General features: G+C 39.4%; 1 protein-coding gene and 1 pseudogene across 10 annotated transcripts in view; one reads left to right on the plus strand and one right to left on the minus strand.

Moving 5' to 3' along the window:
* Positions 1-16,411, plus strand: part of Agr3 (anterior gradient 3, protein disulphide isomerase family member) — a 35,849-nt gene extending 19,438 nt beyond the window's left edge. For 4 of the 8 annotated variants that reach the window (XM_087552631.1, XM_087552632.1, XM_087552629.1 and 1 more), the window contains 5 exons: positions 1,364-1,416; positions 1,976-2,052; positions 2,250-2,313; positions 2,739-2,822; positions 3,328-3,559. In XM_087552631.1, coding sequence (XP_087408757.1) covers positions 1,377-1,416; positions 1,976-2,052; positions 2,250-2,313; positions 2,739-2,822; positions 3,328-3,377 — 315 coding nt within the window. In that variant the 5' untranslated portion in view covers positions 1,364-1,376 and the 3' untranslated portion in view covers positions 3,378-3,559. Of the gene's footprint in view, positions 1-1,363; positions 1,417-1,975; positions 2,053-2,249; positions 2,314-2,738; positions 2,823-3,327; positions 3,816-9,627; positions 9,773-10,170; positions 11,542-16,204 lie in introns of those variants that run through there. The other 4 variants (XR_015621751.1, XM_087552627.1, XM_087552630.1 and 1 more) reach the window with 4 other exon arrangements.
* Positions 16,412-17,197: 786 nt separating this feature from the next.
* The window catches only part of LOC148005196 (glyceraldehyde-3-phosphate dehydrogenase pseudogene), a 32,062-nt pseudogene continuing 28,594 nt past the window's right edge, over positions 17,198-20,665 (minus strand). For both annotated transcript variants that reach the window (XR_015622998.1, XR_015622997.1), the window contains exon 2: positions 17,198-20,522. The product of XR_015622998.1 is annotated as a glyceraldehyde-3-phosphate dehydrogenase pseudogene, transcript variant X2 (transcript). The remainder of the gene's footprint in view (positions 20,523-20,665) is intronic.

Genomic DNA, 20,665 nt, shown 5'->3' on the forward strand with positions numbered 1-20,665 from the left:
CTTGAGAAGTAAATAAAGTTATCAATTCAAAGTTTGTATTTAACATTTACTGAGACTAAAAAACAATCCTGGATACTTTATTTTTCAGTGGTTATCAGTCACTGAATTTATAGAATTATATTTTGTAATTGGTTTTTGAAAAGATGGATGGGGCCTGGGAATCTACCAACTAGTAGAGTGCTTGCCTAGAATGCCCAAAGATTGATTACCAGTGTCAAACCAAATTAATAAATATTAATAGATAAAAATTTTTGTTGAATAAGCATGTTTCAAAATTTTCTGTTTTGTGTCTATAATTATCTTAGTATTAAAGCCATATTTGAAAAAATTATCCAATATGTCTTTCTTAGCCAGTTTTGTGTTGTTATAATCAAATACATGAAGCTGGGTAACTTGTAAAGCAAAGAGGTTTGCTTAGCTCCTGAAATTCAAGGTCATAGACATCGATATTTGCCTAGCTCTGGTGAGACCTCAGGGCAGATGGCATCCCAGGATATGATTGTGTGCAAAGAGGATTAGGAGATCCCAGCCTCACCGCAAAGCACCCTTGTGGGAACTGATCCAGTCCCAAGAGACCAGATCGTCTCCTAGGAAACACAGTGACATATTCTCGAGGACACGCTATTACCTAACCACCTTCTACCCTCAGATTTTCCACCACCTCATCATCCCATTAGGGACCTTGCTTCCACCACAAGAACTTTAGGGGATAGGAGGAAACCTAACCCATGAAAATATCCATATCATAATTATTTTTATCCCTTCTGCAATTACTACTCTCATTATACTTTTAGACTAGAGTTCGGAAGTAACATAACATTACAACTTTGTTCAGAGTTAAAATCAAAATGATCCTGAAAAATATATTAATAGGAGAATCTCATTTATTTGTACATTTAGGTTGACACATGAATAAAATGATGAGAAACTGATCAACTATGACTATTTTTTTAAAACTTAAATGATAAACCAAGAGAATTTTAAGTTGACTCTCCTTAAATCATATATCATCATTTCATTAGCAATAATTACATAAGTCCTGGTGATAGCACTGTGTTCTAGCTATCTATACATACTAGAGTAGACCTAAGGGCACCTGCTACTTTATGCTGTGGTTCATGTACTCCACACCAACAACCTGATTCAGCATGCTATGCAGCCTGTGAGCTGATACTGATAATATTATACATGGTGCATTCTGTGACCACACACCAGATGACACTACCTACTATAGGTTACATTGCCATGAAGTATGAGCCTAAGATATTTAAGTCTTCTTAATAGTACCAAAATTTTGACTATAACTCCATTTTATAATTTGATGCAGCATTAATCAACTTCATTTTATGCTTTCTCTGTTTAGTAACAAGCCGCTGATGGTTATTCACCACCTGGAGGACTGTCAGTATTGTCAAGGTATCCGTAGCTCCGGGGATCTTACTGTGTATCCAAACATGAGATAGAAGTTAGCTGGTAAGAAAGGTTAAGAAGGAACCCAGAAAAGTAAGTCCCACCATTCTACCAAGATACTTAGTGACCAAGAGAGAGCCACCTAGGGGCACCCTCTAGTAACTGCAGCAGAAAGATTGTGAGTCAGAGGTAAACCTAGGCTAAGTCGTGAGACACAGTCCAGACAAAGGATTATAATGGCTGCTCAAGTCTGCTGAATGTAAAACTATGATATGCTCTTCTTAAATATAAAAATGAGTGGAATAACTTTCTGACAGAGAATTTTCTAACCAATGAGTGACTACGCAATGTAAATTATAAAACTACTGTGTTTGTCAATGTAATTGTCCGTTGACATCTCCATAAACAGATTCTAGCCCATTACTTCCCAATTTACATAGTAAAGGTACAACAAACCATTTACATCCATGCCATTGACACGAATATAGAAAACGTACTAGCTATGATATTACATTAACAATGTTTTGACCCTTTAAGCAAACTGACATTTCGCTCTCCCTTACAGCACTAAAAAAGGAATTTGCCAAAAATGAAGAAATACAAGAAATGGCCCAAAATGACTTCATCATGCTGAATCTCATGGTATGTAAGCCTAACCATAATGTCATAACTTCAGGGAAATGCTGAACTCTTTTCTTTTTTTTTTTCAAAAAAATGCAGGATCAAGTATTTTTACTACAGAAATTTTAAAGATTCTAATGTATAATTTCCTGGAAATTTAGCTTCCATAGAGAATGCTACACAAGCCAATGATGTTCATTTGTTTCGTTTTCTGCTAGCATGAGACCACGGACAAGAACTTGTCCCCTGATGGGCAGTACGTGCCAAGGATCATGTTTGTTGGTATGTGTGCACCCCCACGTCAGGTTTGCTAAATTAGTAGGAACCTTGGCAACCTTGTTTTTATTTGCTTTAAGATCTAACTTAAGCACTGTCCTTTTTAAAGGGGATCCATTTCCAACCCAATCAATAACATTATGTTCTTGTTTGATCCATGCCGAAATACACAATGTTGCTAACAAATTTTAAACATTTAAAAAGAATTTATGCTCTTAAATCAACTTATCCATGCACTTTTAATACAATACCCCAAAATAGAGCCATGCCTCCCTAAAAGGAAACAAGGCTAATCCATCATGATTCACATGATGAAAACTGACTTTTTTCATAAATTTTCCAGACCTTGTTATTAGAGTAGGGAGAAGAAACAACATTAATATCATGTTAAGTAATATTTGGGTGACTTTGTTGTGTGTTGTTTTTGACAGACCCTTCTTTGACTGTCAGGGCTGATATAACTGGAAGATACTCTAACAGACTATACACATATGAACCCCAGGACTTACCCATGCGTGAGTAAATTACATCATAAATTACACTGGTCAGTCATGACAGCTGACCCTGACACACACTAAAAAAGACAGAAATGTTAGGAGAGAGAATGCTTCCTCCTAGTGTCAAAGACCCAATGTGAATTTTCTCAGATGACAGTAATGATGGTTTTGTCCTTCTGAAATGCCTATAAATACTGAGGTACAAAATTACTTAAGAGTAAATATTTTTAATTACAGTCACTATCAGTCATAGTAGTCTCAGATCCAGCAATACTGGATTAATTCAATAACTAATAGAAAAGAAAACACTCTCTCAAAGCTCCTTTAATAAAACTGCTTATTGTCAATGAATTTGATGAGCCACCTTTGATTAACTTAATCCATAAATTTACAAATATTCATTTAGCTTATTAATATAGTATGCTAATGAGCCATACAATCTACTTTTATTTATTATCATTTAAGTTCTAACATCTACTACTTCCATTTGCAAGAGCACAATGTGTGTTTACTCTCCTCTCAGTGATAGACAACATGAAGAAAGCACTAAGACTTATCCAATCAGAGCTGTAAGGAATGATGGAAAGATGCTTCCCCTCTAAACGGTCAAACGTGTGACACAAGCATCTGGCTCACTAACAAACACCAATGTGCAAGTTCCTGGATTTCATAACACCACTACTTAACTTTGTGAAATGTCTGCGATGGTTTATGAAGGCAAAATCATATTTTAATAAATGTTAAGCTTACAGTGATGCTGTCGTTTGATATTTACCTGTACCTATAGCAAAGAGAGTTTTCATGAGCTCACAGTTGCTATGCTTTGCATGTGCAATGTCTCCCCTGCCTCATGTCTTGATGGCTTGCTTCTCAGATAGTAAAGAACTTCTGGTAACTTTAGAAGGTGGCATCTAGCTAGAGGTCATAGGTCATGATAAGTAGCTCATTGAGGATATCTCATCCCTGACACATTATCTTGCTCTCTATTTCCTATTGACCAAGAAGAGGAACTTCATGCACATGCACGTGCGCGCGCACGCATGCACAAACACACACACACACACACACACACACACACACATACACACACACACACACACACACACACACACACACACACACACACTCCCTGCTATGATTGTATGATTGTTCTGCCCAAGTCCATGGTACTAATTGACCATGGACCAGACCCTCTGAGTCTTCCTCCCTATGTTACTGATGCCACTTTGGTTACTACAAAAAGTACCTAATACATTTCTTCTTTTTTTTTTTCGGAGCTGGGGACCGAACCCATAATACATTTCTAGTGGAGGAACAAGGGCCTCAGTAAGAAGTTGGTGGTTACTTCTACTTCCTCTGCTCTCATTCTCTTTGACCGCTAATCTAATTTTACAGTCATCCTTGCAGCACATCAAATGTACTGTTGTAAATGATAAACGATTTCTTTGTTACATATTTAAACCTTTAGCAGAGTATTTCAAAGTTAACCAATTACTTATTTTCCCCTTTAAATCAAGATAGGCATTTGAAAGTAAATTCAAATAAACTTAGAATATATTTTAAAATTCAACCACCTGTTTTTCTTAATTATTAGTAGATTAGTAAATTTTTAATGTTTCCTGAAAAGTGAAATCATCTTGGTAATATTAAAGAGTTTCTCCAAATAATTATCAGTGATGATACAACCTCCTAATATTATCGGGTGACCAATTTTTGATTCAGCTCTTCACAGGAATACCAGAAGGCCGATAAAATGTTTCATGTTCTTTTAAATAATAAGAAAATTTCTGCCAAAAGGAACCCCACAGTCAGAAAGGAGTAATTATCAGAAAGTGGGACATCTTCGGAGAGTTTATATTCCTACCCTATAGAATCTGATCATATTTCCGAAGTGTCCTGAGTCAAAAAACATATGCTTGAGCTAGAAATACACAGTCTGACACACATACCTGGATAACCCTGAGATTTGGTGAGTCAGAGAAAGATCGTTCTAGGTGTGATTTGATCACCATCCTGTTGGTTTTAAAATTACACTTTAAGAACCTGATCTGCTTGGATATAAATAGAATGCATGAATATTTTCTGCACTACATTTCTATGTAAGCTATCTGAACAAGACATAAACACATACATTCATGCTCCCGAATTAGAGAATACCAGTACATTATAATTAATTAAGTGTTTTACTTAAACACTAATTTGACTTTGACCTAAAATTAAAAATAAGATGTAGTATAGCAATGCAATTCTTGATATTATTTTGATAGAAAATATTAAAGTAATACAGTTGATTAAAGTAATTCATTACTAAATACATAGGAAAGGGAGAAATGTGACTCACAGAAGGGATTCATCGACAACTTAGTCTCTACAAACAAAAGAAGAATATTCACTTGTTTTTATTTAGAGTTAAGGGTAAATGTGTCACTGAATAACAAATTGACTTTTCTTTATAAAAAAATTAGTATTTCTTTATATATTTATATATAGTTGTATTATGCATACATTAAATAACATTCATTTTAAATTGTAATTTTGTAATAATTATATTAGGAAATATAGCTTTGGAATCTGTTATTTCCTCTAAACTCATTTAAGTTTTAAACTCTGTAGCCTACTTAATGCTTCTACTTAACACTATCATTTGACAAAATGACTTGCTCGGATCCAACCGCTTCTAGATTTGCTCTCCCATTTTGTATTTAGAGCTACACATCAGCATTTGCGGGAGGTTCTGGGAGAAGGAAGGTACAAGCATAACCTCTTCCCCATTATTTATGCCTATAACATCTAAATGTCTTCCCTGATGTACTCAACATTAAGAAAATATTACTAATATCAACTCTCTGAAAATGTATGTACAATTCTGTGTGAATGAAATTTGTACAGAGGAGCTTTCAGGATTTATTTGCACTGCAAAGAGATACAGTAGTCAGAGAGTTAAATATTCCAAGTGATAACAATGGGGTTGTGTTCCGAAGTGTAGGGTAGCCAGTTAAATCCAGATAAACTGCTGTTCCAGTGGCTACATTTACAGAGCCACGATTATACCTGAAGCTCAGGAATCATTGCAGAAGCCGAGGTAGGAAGACTGTAAGAACCAAAGGATCAGGCAGTTTGCTGTGAGATTATGTCTCCTAGTAACATCAAAAGCTACACCCATGAGGTCTCATCAACGTGACTGCTGAACAAGAACAATGGGCATGCCAAACTTGATGGGGAAAGCCCAGGAGTCCTCAATCCCATGCAAAATCTGGTTGCAGGAAGAATAGTCTCCAGAGAGGGACACACCAACTGGTTAACCAGTACCAAGTGGTCAGCTCTGAAAACATAAATAGAACAAACGGTGTGCATACTGAGCATGTTGTATTTATGTATTTAGGAATGTGTGTATGTGTGTGTGTGTGTGTGTGTGTGTGTGTGTGTGTGTGTGTGTGTGTGTGTGTGAGAGAGAGAGGGGGGGGGGAGGGAGAGAGAGAGGGAGAGAGAGAGAGAGAGAGAGAGAGAGAGAGAGATGAAAAATAGAGAAATGGAGGCCATGAAGAGAGCAAGGAGGAGCATATTGGAAGGTTTGAGGTTGAGAAGTAGAAATGATGTAATTATATTATGATCTCAAAAATAAAAGACATAACTTTTTCTTTTGCTGAAAATAGATTTTTTTCATACTATATATGATTACGGTCTCTCCTATCCCTACCCCTCCCAGTTCCTTTCTACCTCTCTTATCTGGATCCACACCTTTTCTGCCTCTCCCTAGAAAATAATAGGTATCCAAGAAATAATAATAAAATAAAACCAAAACAAATAAGAGAAGAACAAGACAGTCAAACAAGAAAAAGAGCCAAAGAAAAAGCACAGGAAATACATAAAGAGGCAGAGACACATGCATTCACACACACACACACACACACACACACACACACATACACACAAGCACACACACACGCATGCACACATACACACACACACACACACAGAGGAATCCCATAAAAACACCACAGGATGCCATGATATATACAAAGGACAAGTAAGATTTAATGACAACAACAACAGTAAAGTCATGACAACATTATGTCATAATGAACTGCCAAAGATGTCTTTGGAATCTTTAGTGCTGGCCATCTGCTGCTGGAAATGGGGCCTACCCTTAAGAGGGGTTTGCTTTCCCTCTGAGACTTTCTTGGAGAAAACTGTTTTCATTTGCAAGTGTCTATCAGTTGGAGAGAGTTTCTGGATCAAGGTTGAGGGTCTTTTCTACTTCTACACTCAGTTCTTGGGTCCCATTTGACACCATGCAGGCCCTGTACATGCTGCCTCAGTGTCTGAGTTCATATGTGCCCATACCCTGTTGTGTCTAAAAGACCTTGATGGTGTCCTCCATCCCCTCTGGCTCTTAGACTCTTTCTGTCTCCTCTTTCACAGAGCTCATTATGCCCCAAAGGGGGAGCTTGGATGGATACATACCTTTTTAGGCTATGTGTTCCCAGGTCTCTCACTCTCTGCATACTTGTCCAAATGTGGGTCTCTGTATTTGTTCTTATCTGCTACAATAGGAGGCTTCTCTGATGATGGCTGAACAGGGCACTGGTCTATGAGTGTACAGAAGGTCATTAGGAGTCATTTTAATGCTACTTTCCTTCAGCAGAACAGTAGTATTTGGTTAGGTTCCTGGTTAGTCTGGTCGCAGGATCTTGGTCAGCCAAGCAGCATCTGGTATGAGCTCCATCTCATCAAATGGGCCTTAACTCAAGTCAGATACTGGTTGGCTACTCCCACAAGCTGTTGCACCAGTGTGCTCTGAAGGCAGAACGCCATTGTAGATGAGTTTGTAGCTGGGTTGGTGTTAACCTTTCTCCTTGGGTACCATGAAGAGTACCTTCCCATGCTGTGAATACAGGCACATGGGTGGTAAAGGCTCAACATGGGCACCAGCTCGACTTCTCCATGTTCGAGGAGTTGTGTAGGTTTCATCTTTAGCAATGGGGCCTTCCTGTCATTTTGTAGAGAGTCACTCATAGTCTTGCCAACAGACTAGGTTGTTTAGGGGTCCCCATGAGACCCTATTTGATTAGATGTAATCCATTCCTGGAACTGGAAGCTTCATTTGTGGACAGGAGATGTTTAATTGGAGCTCTGTCTCCCCGTTATTTGATAATTTCATTTATATTGCTTTTATATATGTAGTTATTTTAGGAAGCTTCTACTATATCAGGTTCCTATATGGCCCTTAGTTTTAGCTGTCTCTATTTCCTCTCTCATCCCCTCTCCCTTCCCTATCCCTAGTTGATCCTCCCATTCCGGTGCCCCCTTGTCCATTAGAGAGGACCCTGTCAGTAAAATGCTTCCCATGCAATCATGAGAATCTGAGTTCAAATCCCAGAACTTATGTAAATCGATCCAGGCGTGGTGCTACCCACTTGAAATAGAAGTGCTGGATGGAGTCACGTGGATCTCTGCAGCTCACTGCTCAGCCAATCTAGTGCTAAGCAGACTCCAGCTCCGGGCCAATGAGAGAAGCTATTTAAAAAACAAGCAAACAAACGACGCACATTCACTTGAGTAAGCATAAACACACAGAGACTGTATTTTAAAAGCTTTAAGCTTTCCTAATTACCCAGCATCTATTTTCTATTTTGTGTCTGAAACGGCATTTATTACCGTGTATGCAAAGACAGACTGGAAAAAATTAAAGCAATCTCCGTCCCCTGCGGAATTCCACCTAGAGATAAGATGTGTATATGCCTCAACAATAGGAAACAATCTCTCTCGACATGACTCCCATGGAGTGGGACCAGTAGAGAGAGACACAGTTGTCTCACCATGCTGTCAAGTTTCACACAAGCTGTAGTGCTTATGAATCTTAAGTCAAATGAGAACGTGTTCTACTACTGCCAATTTGATAAAAAAAAAAAGAATCTTTAGCCCCACCGTATGGTTTCTGTTTTATCAAATTGGCAGTAATAGAACACGTCCTCATTTCACTTAAGATTCACTGGTATAGACCTAAAACACAAAGTACACACAGGTTTGTTTTATATTTCAGGGTTTTATAATTAACAAAAATGTGTCAGGCTTCAAGGACACTTATCTTTCTAGAACATTATACATATATACATTAAGATTTGCTAAAGACTTTAAAGTGATACTTCTTAAAACATAATTATATACAATCTACATATTCAGCTCCAGTCTTACTGAGTAAAGAAAAAATGAGGAATTTCTTTTCTGCATCTTAAATATGTTTCTTCCCTGTCTGTCTTTCATGAAGTAGTAAAACCCCTGGAAACAGAGTCTCCCTGTGACTCCCTGGCCTTCTCACCCATCCACACTAAACAGCACCACAAAATTGTTCAGATGTTGGGAGGGCAAAGGGATCTTGGAACCCATCTGTAATCAGAGGCTACTAAACCCTGGACTCACCTACTATTTGCCCAGATTTGGTTTAGGACTACTGCACACCTTAGCTGGACTAGATCTACTGGATGATTGGATTCACACTAACCATTGGTTACCGCCACTCAGGGAAATACAGTGCAGTGATTTTCATAGAGAATATGTCATCACACTGAGCTACTGAGCTACATTCATTTTTATTGCTGTGATGAAACACACTGACCAAAAAAAAAGGGGGGGTGGGGAGCTTAAATACCAAAGGTTTATTTTAGCTTACATTTACACCTTACAGTCCAAATTACAGGGGAGTCAAAATTTTCAAGATCTTGAAGCACCTGGGCATAGCACAATAGCATATCCACAAGCAAGAGCAGAGATAAAGAAATGCATGAATGCTAATCCTCAGCTTGCCTTCTCTATTCTTGTACAGACCATGACCCAAACCCAGGAATGGTGCTGTCTACCTCAGTGAGGGCAATCAAGATGATCTCCCACAGACATGCCTACAGGCAAAGAGGATCAAGATAATTCCTTACGTAGATTCTTCTGAGGAAATTCTAGGATGTGTCTACTTGGTAATTAAAACTAGCCATTATATATAGGTTGAATTGCTCCCCTTTACATGTCAGAATCCTTGTTCTTAGTACCTCAAATATTACCTTTACTCAAAAATAGAGACCTTAAAAGATTATATTAGTCATATTAGACAAGAATGGATCCCAACACCAATGTGATGATGGTATCTCTACAAACAGGAAAAATTGATTCTCACTCTAGCCAAAGAGGCAGGAAAGTTCCCCACAGATATTCACCTCTCTCTGTGTTCCTTCAAACACAATCCACAAGTCTCACCAGCAGCTCTGTACCTACTCCAGCCTCCCTTCCCCTCCTTAGCCCCACCTCCAGTGAATCATACAGATCTTCCCCTTGAAACTACCCACCCCTCACTCCTCTCATTCTCCCCTCACTCCAGCAGGCATTCTCTGGGAACCACCAGATCCAGGTAAGAAGCAGCCAGAGAAGCAGGTAGGCTAACTGGGACCTTCACCACTCCTTCAAATCCAAATCCCAGCATCATGCTCAGCCTGGTGGCAGACAACATGAAGCAGATACCCTGTCCTCTCTGCCCCAATGCCCAGGGGATCGCACAGCTCTTCCTGCACCACCTTCCTTCCCTCCACTCATCACGTTATCTCAGCACCCAGCTCCAGCAGGCATCCTGTGGAACACTTGCAGGCCATGGTAGGAAAGCGAGTATCCTAACTGATGACCTTTGTCTCTCCCTCTTCTCCAAATCTAAATCCCCAGTCTCAGCCCCAGCTCTGAAGCAGACTCTGTTGTGGCCTCTCCTTACTCTGCCCCTATTCCCGGGGGACTGGGAAACCTGGTGGAACACCTTGTTTTTAATCTCTTCTGTGGACCATTTCCAGGCACCCAGTTCATCCCCATTCCAAAGTGTGAGTTCCCATTACCTAGAAACACATTTTACCTGGACTCACCAATGGCCACAACTATCAAGATCCCAGAGGAATTTCTTACCAGGCAACACACAGCAACCATACTCTCCTAAGAATCAGTGAGGGCAACAGAAACCAAGGAACAAACATCCAACAAAGACAAGACTAGATATCATCACCTAGAGTTATAATCTTTCAAAACCCAGAGACTTGGAGACAAGCATAAAAACAGAATTAATTACAGCCAAGAGAATGTGATTCCACTAAACCCAGCAACCCTACCACATTAGGCTCTATGAACTACAATATAGGTTAAACACAAGACAAGGACCTTAAAATATCCTTTATTAATATGACAGAGGTTTTTAAAAGAAAAATGGATAAATCACTTTTAAAAATCTATGAAATCATAAAAAAACAGTGGAAGAAAATTTTTAAAAATTAAGACAGGAAAATGGAAATAAAACCAGTAAAGAAATCACAAACTGAGGGAATCCGGAGATGAAAAATAAAACCTAGATAAGAGAACAGGAACTACAGATGCAAGCCTCACCAACAGAATATAAGAAATGACAGAGAGAATCTCAGCCATTGATAGAAAAAATAGATACATCAGTCAAAGAAAAATTTTCTAAGCCTGGCACCAAACATCTAGAAAATCTGGGACACACTATGGAAAGACCAAATCTAGGAATAATAGGAATAGAAGAAGAAGAACCCAGCTCAAAGGCACAGAAAATACTTTCAACAACGTAATAGAAGAAAAAGAGTAACCTTAAGAAGGAACTGTCTATAAAGATAAAAGAAGCTTACAGAACATGAGTAGACTGGACAGGAAAAGAAATTACCCTTCACATATAATAATTAAAATACTAACTATACAGAACAAAGAAAGAATAGGAAAAGCTACAAAGGAAAAAGACCAAGTAATATATAAAGGCAGAGACATATTACTCAAAAACCAGAAGGGCCTGGATAGATGTTCTACAAAGTCTAAAAGACCACAGATGCCAGCCCAGACTACTATAACCAGTAAAAATTCAGTCACAACAAATGGAGAAAAATCAGATATTCCACGATAAAACCAAATTCAAGCAATTATCTATCTATAAATTCAACCCTACAGAAGTCAGTAGAAGTAAACACATATATTATGTTATTATCCAAATGAAGCTAACAGATATTTACTGATCATTTCACCCAAACACTAAAGAATATACCTTCTTCTCTGCACCTCATGAAAGCTTCTCCAAAATTGACCACATATTTGGGCACAAAGCACGTCTCAACAGATACAAGAAAAGATGCTCCAATATTCAACAAAGACACATGCTCCACTATGTTCATAGCAGCCTTATTTATAATAACCAGAAGCTGGAAACAATCTAGATGCCCTTCAACAGAGGAATGGATACAGAAAATGTGGTACATTTACACAATGGAGTACTACTCAGCTATCAAAAACAATGACTTCATGAAATTCATAGTCAAATAGATTGAACTAGAAAATATCATCCTGAGTGAGGTAACTCAATCACAGAAAAACACACATGGTACGCAGTCACTGAGAAATGGATATTAGCCCAAAAGCTCGAACTACTCAAGATACAATCCACAGACGACATGAAGCTTAAGAAAAAGGATGACCAAAGTGTGGATGCTTCACTCCTTCTTAAAAAGTGGAACAATAATATTCATAGGAGAGGATATGGAGGCAAAGTTTGGAGCAGATACTAAAGGAATGGCCATTCAGAGCCTGCCCTACATGTGGCATGCATGCATACATACATACATACATACATACATACATACATACATATATATATATATATATATATATATCTCCACCAAAACTAGATAAGATTGATTGATGAAGCTAAGAAGTGCATGCTGACAGGAACCGGAGAAACACAGCCAGAGCATGTCAAATACAGAGGCGAATGCTAGCAGCAAACCATTGAACTGAGAACAGATCCCCATTGGAGGAATAGAGGAAGGATTGAAAGAGCTTATGGGGCTTGCAACCCCATAAGAACAACAATGCCAAACAACCAGATCTACCAGGGATTAAACCACTACCCAAAGACTACACATGGACTGACCTGTGGCTCCAGCTGCATATGTAGCAGAGGATGGCCTTGTTGGGGCACCAATGGAAGGAGAAGCCCTTGGTCTTGCCAAGGCTGGACCCCCAGTGTAAGAGAATGTTGGGAGGGCAAAAGGGGGGTTGGATGGGGAGGGGAACACTCTTATAGAAGAAGGGGAGGGGTGGGATAGGGGGTTTATAGAAGGTAAACTAGGAAAGGGAATAAGATTTGAAATGTAAATTTTAAAAAATCCAATAAAAGAAAAAGAAAATTGAAAGTATTCCTTGTGTCCTGTATGACCACCATATATTAAAGCCATGACAGAAACAACAGAAAGCTTACAAACTCATGGAAACTGAAGAACTCCCTACTAAATGAAAAATGGGTTAAGACAGAAATAAGGAAAGAAAGTAAAGACTTTCTAGAATTTATTGAATTCAATAAATATGCAACAAGCCAAGCTTATGAGACACAGTGAGGGTAATGGTAAGAGACAAGGTCATAGCATGAAGTTCCTAGATTTAAAAAAAAATGGAGAATTTTTATACTAGTCATTTCACAGCACACATGAAAACACTAGATCAAAAAGAAGTAAGCACACCCAAGAGGAATAAATGGCAAGAAATAATCAAACTCAGGGATGAAATCAATAAAGTAGAAACAAAGAAAAGATACAAAAAAAACCCCAATGAAACAAAAGTTCGTTCTTTGAGATAATCAATAAGATTGACAAACCTTTATCCAAATGAATGAAATTAGAAACAAAAGGGGGGTTATCACAACAGACATGGAGAAAATCCAGAGAATTGTAAAATTACAAAAATCTGCACCAAATTAAAAGAATTAAAATACATGGATAGTTTTCTCAATACATATCAACCTACCAAAGTAAAATCAAGACCAGAGAAGAGATTTAAACAGACCTATGACCTCTACTGAAATAGAAGCATTAAAAGTCTACCTATCAAAAAGCCTGGGGCCAGATAGTTTTAGTGCAGAATTCTCAGAGTCTTTGAAAGAACAGTTAACGCCAATACTATCAATTTATTCCACAGAATAGAAACAGGAGCCTTGCCAGTTTGCTGTAAGAGGCCATAGTCACCCTGATACCCAAACCACATAAAGACCCAACAAAGAAAGAGAATTACAGGTCAATTTCCCTTATGAGCATAAATGAAAAAAATCTCAATTAAATTATTGCAAACAAAATCTAAGAACACAACAAAAATATCATCCCCCATTATTAAATAAGTTTCACTGCAGAGAGGCAGGGATAGTTCAACATCTGAAACAATATATAAACAAACAGAAAGATTAAAAAAACCACATGATTATCACATTGGAGGCAAAAAAAAAAAAGCCTTTAACAAATCTAATACCTCTTCATGATAAATGTCTGGGAGAGATTAGGGACATAGCTATATATAATGAAGGCAATTTACAGCAAGCTCATAGCCAATATCAACTTAAATGAAGAGAAACTCAAAGCAATTCCACTAAAATCATGATCCAGACAAAGTTGTCCACTCCCTTCATATCTATTCTTTATCACACATAAAGTTTTAGCTAGAACAGTAAGTCAAGAACAAAGGAGATCAAGAGGATACACATTTGAAAGAAATATATATGCATATGACATGCCATTTATATGCAGATGATATGATAATATACATAAAATATCCTAAAAAATTCACCAGGAAACGCCTACAGCTGATATATGATTTCAGCAAAGTATCTGGATTAAAAACTTGGCTGACAAAAATCACCAGCTCTCCTTTATATAAATGACAAATGGACTGAGAAAGAAATAAGGGAAACAACACCTTTCACAATAGCCTCAAATAATATAAAGTATCTTGGGGTAACTGAAATCATGCAAGTGAAAGACTTGTGTAATAAAATCTTTAAGATATTGGAGAAGGAAATTGAAGAAAATATCAGAAGATGGAGATATTCCCCCATGTTCTCCACAAACCAATACTAAGTCCCCATTGCTGGAGACAATACCTCATTGAACATGGAGAAATTGAGCTGGAGCCTATATAGAGCCTTCGCCTCTGTGTGCTAGCATCTTTAATACAGAAACACACTCTGAAAGCTACCGAAGGAGAAATGTAAACACCAACACACCTTCAAGTCCTTTGATCTGTGATGGTATCATACCTGCAAGATCTGCTATTGCAGTCATGGCACAAAGCTTGGGGGGGGAGCCAAGGAACACCTGATTTGACCTAAGGCCACCTCCACAAGATGACACTGAAAAGATGGCTCAGCGGTTAAGAGCACTGCTGTTCTCCCAGAGGTCCTGAGTTCAATTCCCAGAAAACAAACACATTGTAACTCACAACCATCTATAATGAGATCTAATGCCCTCTTCCGGCATGCAGGTGTACATGCAGATATAGCATGCATAGGTATGACATAGGACAGACAGACAGACAGACAGACAGATAGATAATAAATCTTTTTTTAAAAGATGACATACTCGAGACTGCTTGGTTGACCACGAATCTGAGTCTTGTCAAGCCGGGGACCTAGGGCAAAACCAAACACTACTGTTTCAAACAACCACAATAACAACAAAGGAAGTAATACAATGATCCCTGATGATATTACCCATAGATCTGTGTCTTGCTCAGCCATCATCAGAGAAGCTTCCTCTGCAGCCAATGAGAATAGAGACCCCCAGAACTGGACAACATGCAGAAAATGAGGAACCTTTAAACAATCAGGGGTACATGGGATGTCTCCATCAAATCCCTCCCCTCAGGGTACATTGCATACTTTTCTGCAAGGGAACCTCCCTGGGGAAATAAATAACTCTTAAGGGTGGACTGCTTGCCCAACAGTAATTGTCCCCCACAAAATGAACTCAATGGCATCTTTGGAGGTCCCTTGTCTCATAATGCCATGTCAAAGCTTGTTCTCTTCTTACTATTATTTTATCTCATTCATATTGTTTCTTCTCTCTTTGCAGATGCCTTGCATATTTATTATGGTTGCCAGCTTAGTGTTTAGGTGGGATTCCTGAGTGTGCAAATGATAGGATTTCTGTCTCTTGTGCCTTCTCTTCCGCTCCTCTCTTTCTATTTGGTTTTCCCTGCTCCATCCTCTGTGTCAGTTTTTGTTTATCTTGTTTATGTTAGTATTATTTTTTAGAAGCCTGTTTGGTTTCTAATGAAAGACAGAAAGGGGGTGGATTCAGACAGGAGAAGAGGCAGGGTTGGGGGGGTAGAGGGAAGGAAACCATAATCAGAATGTATTATGTGGAAAAAATCAATTTTCAATAAAAGGTAGATGTTTGGGTATAAAGACATCCACACAGAGAAAGAATCTCAACATCTCAGTCAGAGACCTCCAGTCTCCAGCACTGTGAGTCAAAAATTGTTACTAAAGCCATCCAGTTTGTGGTGCTTTGCTATGACAACCCTAGAAAACTAACACATCTGATTATCCCTCCCAGGTCCAAACTGCAGTTTCCACAATGGGTAAGGAAATCCCAAAACTTCCCATGATGCATTTTGAAAGAAGACTTGATACAGTAAAGCAGCCATGTCTCACAATAAGTTTGTCAGATTCTATTTCTATCCTCCACATGCCTTTCTGCTCCGTTTTACATTATTGCTGGACCCCAGGTTAAATTAATAAAGTTCATGAAATATGTAAGGCCAATGCTGTGGTTTCAACTCAGAACCAAAAGTAATTCCAGGGGAGTAGCTGGTTACTCCAGATGTTAGATGCAACATTGACCCTTACTATGTTCCAGGCACAATGGTGAAGTCTTCGAGCAGATTAATATATTGGTATGTTTGTTTCAGTGGGAAATGGTGCTAACCTCTTAGCTTGGGAGTGAGTGGGAACTTGTCACTTGGTTCAAAGGTCACTAATGAGCACCTTAGTGGATCTAAACTCAAATCCAGCAAATGTAGATTCTGTGTTCATGTACTCAACTTCATAGTATTCTGCTTTTGACTTGTGTGATAGGAGAAACATAAGATAAATAAACTGATGTTGTATGTGTACATGTGCAAATACATGCACATATGTGTATACATATGCAGTTGCCTGTGGAGGTCAGAAAAGGCACTATGTCCACTGGACCTGGGATCATAGGTGGTTATGACCCTCCTAGTGTGAGTGTTGGGAACTGAATCTGGGTCTTAGGAATACCTATAACTCGAAAGGCATATCTCCAGCCCACTCATTACCTTCTCCTAGGTCTTTTCCAAGTCATGCCTGTCAAATTGTCTTCTTTTAGTGTCAGAGCCTCTTTCCTCTACAAACTCACTGTCCTTACATGGAAATGTCTGCTTTCTTCAGTCCTGTTGCTTTCCTTGGTCTATCAAGCCATCTGCCCTTTGCCCACCATTTCTTAAAAGGGATTAGAACAATCAGTAGACTAACCCTCCTCCAGAGATTGTGATCAATGATGTTTTCCTTATTTTTTATTGAATGTTTTTTTATTACTAACATTTCAAATGTTATCCCCTTTCCTGGTTTCATGTCCATAAATCCCCTATTCCAACCCCTCTTCCCCTTCTTCTATGAGGGTGATCCCCCACCTAACCACTCACCCCTTCCCACCTCCCTGCTCTGACATTCTCCTACACTGGGGCATCTAGCCTTGGGAGGACCAAGGGTTTCTCCTCCCACTGGTGCCCAAAAAGGCCATCCTCTGTTACATATGCAGCTGGAGCCATGGATCTGTCCATGTGTACTATTTCAGCAGTGGTTTAGTCCCTGGGAGCTCTGTTTGGTTAGTATTGTTGTTCTTATGGGGTTGCAAGCCCCTTCAGCTCCTTCCATCCTTTCTCTGACTCCTTCAATGGGAACCCCGTTCTCAGTTCAGTGGTTTGCTGCAAGCTCTATCATTCCTCTATCATGCTTTGGTAGAACCTCTCAAGAGACAGCTCTATCAGGCTCCTGTCAGCATACACTTCTTGGTATCAGCAATATTGTCTTGGTTTGGTGGTTGTACGTATATTGGGTGGATCCCCAGGTGGAGCAGTTTCTGGATGGCCTTTCCTTCAGTCTCTGCTCCAAACTTTGTCTCCATATTTTCTCCTATATTTTTGTTCCCCCTTCTAAGGACTGAAACATCCACACTTTAGTTGTCCTTCTTCTTGAGCTTTATGTGGTCTGTGGATTGTATCTTAGGTAATCTAAGTTATCAGGCTAATACCCACTTATCAGTGAATGTGTTTTCTAGTTCCATCGATTTGCTTATGAATTTCATGAAGTCATTGTTTTTGATAACTGAGTACTACTCCATTGTATAAATGTAGCACATTTTCTGTATCCATTCCTCTGTTGAGAGACATTTGGTCTTTCCAGCTTCTGGCTATTATAAATAAGGCTGCTATGAACATAGTGGAGCACGTGTCTTTGTTATATGTTGGAGCATCTTTTGGTTATATGCCCAGGAGTGGTATAGCTGTGTCCTCAGGTAGTACTATGTCCAATTTTCTGAGGAACCTCCAGACTGATTTCCAAAGTGGTTGTACCAGTCTGCAATCCCACCAACAATGGATTCTTTCTCCAATGGATAGTTCCTCTTTCTCCACATCCTCACCAGCATCTGCTGTCACCTGAGTATTTGATCTTAGTCATTCTGACTGGTATGAGGTGGAATCTCAGGGTTGTTTTGATTTGCATTTTCCTGATGACTAAGGATGTTGAACATTTCTTTACGTGCTTCTTAGCCATTTGATATTCCTCAACTGAGAATTCTTTGTCTAGCTTTGTATCCCATTTTAACAGGGTTATTTGTCTCTCTGGAGTCTAGCTTCTTGAGTTCTTTGTATATATTGAATATTAGCCCTCTATCAGATGTAGGATTGGTAAAGATCTTTTCCCAATCTGTTGGTTGCTATTTTGTACTAATGACAGTGTCCTTTGCTTTATAGAAGCTTTGTAATTTTATGAAGTCCCATTTGTTGATTTCTGATTTTAGAGCATAAGCCATTGGTATTCTGTTCAGGAAATTTTCCACAGTGCCCATGTATTCAAGGCTCTTCCCCACTTTTTCTTCTATTAGTTTGAGTGTATCTGGTTTGATGTGGTGTCCTTGATCCAGTTGGACTTGAGCTTTGTACAGGGTGATAAGAATAGATAGATTTGCATTCTTCTACATGCTGACTGCCAGTTGAACCAGCACCATTTGTTGAAAATGCTATCTTTTTTCCACTGGATAGTTTTAGCTCCTTTGTCAAAGATCAAGTGACCATAGGTGTGTAGGTTCATTTCAAGGTCTTCAATTCTATTTCATTGATCTACCTGCCTGTCTCTGTACCAATACCATACACTTTTTATCACTATTGTTCTTTAATACAGCTTGAGGTCAGGGATGATCATTTCCTAAGTTCTTTTATTGTTGAGAATAGTTTTCACTATCGTGGGATTTTTGTTATTCCAAATTAATTTGCTAATTACTCTTTCTAATAATTCCCTGCTTGCTCCTGGTTTGTTGTTGCTCCTGTTTGTTTTTAAGACAGAGTTGTTGTTTTTTTATTAATCAATTATGTTTCTTTAAAGTATTCCTTTTTTGTGGGTTCAGCAAACTTTATTGATGGTATTCAAGAGAGTGGGGAGGGCTCCCTAGGCCCCTCCTGTTATTATGGAAGTCTGAGATGGAATTGTGAGGGAGATGCTCAGTTTTGGGGGCCAAATTGGCCCCAACTGAGGGCCTCTCTCTTGCTCTCAGTAACCTTGCTGGGCTGGGGTGGGTGGTCCAGGGTTTCTTACTCCTTAGAGGCCTTATAGGCCATGAGGTCCACCACCCTGTTGTTGTAGTCATATTCATTGTCATACCAGGAAATGAGTTTGACAAAGCTGTCATTGAGAGCCATGCCAGCCCCAGCATCAAAGGTGGAAGAGTAGGAGTTGCTGTTGAAGTCACAGGAGACAACCTGATCCTCAGTGTAGCTCAGGATGCCCTTTAGTGGGCCCTCAGATGTCTGCTCCACCACCTTCTTGATGTCATCATACTTGGCAGGTTTTGCCAGGTGGCATGTCAGATCCACAACGGATACATTGGGGGTAGGAACACAGAAGGCCATGCCAGTGAGTTCATCTTGGGATGACCTTGCCCACAGCCTTGGCAGCATGAGTGGATGCAGGGATAATGTTCTGGGCTGCCCCACAGCCATCATACCACAACTTTCCAGAGGAGCCATCCACAGTCTTCTGAGTGGCAGTGATGGCAGTGTGGTCATGAGCCCTTCCACGATGCCAAAGTAGTTATGGGTGACCTTGGCCAGAGGGGCTAAGCAGTTGGTGGTGCAGGATGCATTGCTGACAATCTTGAGGGAGTTGTCATATTTCTCCATGGTTCACACCCACCACAAACATGGGGGCATCAGCCGAAGGGGCAGAGATGATGACACTTTTGGCCCCACTCTTCAAGTGAGGCCCAACCTTCTCCACGGTGGTGAAGACACCACTAGACTCCACAACATACTTAGCACCAGCATCGCCCCCTTGATGTTAAAAGGCTCTCATTCCTGGAAGATGGTGACGGGCTTCTCATTGATGAGAAGCTTCCCATTGTCAGCCTTGACTGTACCATTTAATTTGCCATGGGTAGAGTCATACTGGAATATTTAGACCATGTAGTTGAGGTCAATGAAGGGGTGGTTGAGGTCAACAATCTCCAGTTTGCCAGATGCAGAGGAGGCAGCCCTGGTAACCAGGCGCCCAATACGGCCAAATCCGTTCACACCGACCTTCACCATCTTGTCTATGGGACAAGGCTGGCACTGCAGGAGAAGGCGCAGCTGTCTCTGCAACAGGGAGGAGCAGAGAGCCTCTTTAAAAATATTCTTAACATCAGAAAATTTTAAGGGGAATTTTTTAAAAACCAGTAAACAACCAATTTGATTTTCCTATTCTAGCCATATAAGCCAGGTGGAGGTTGTAAGGAAAA

The sequence above is a fragment of the Rattus norvegicus genome, chromosome 6 (genome assembly GCF_021556685.1).
Source record: "Rattus norvegicus strain SHRSP/BbbUtx chromosome 6, alternate assembly SHRSP_T2T, whole genome shotgun sequence".
NCBI classification, from domain to species: Eukaryota; Metazoa; Chordata; class Mammalia; order Rodentia; family Muridae; genus Rattus; species Rattus norvegicus.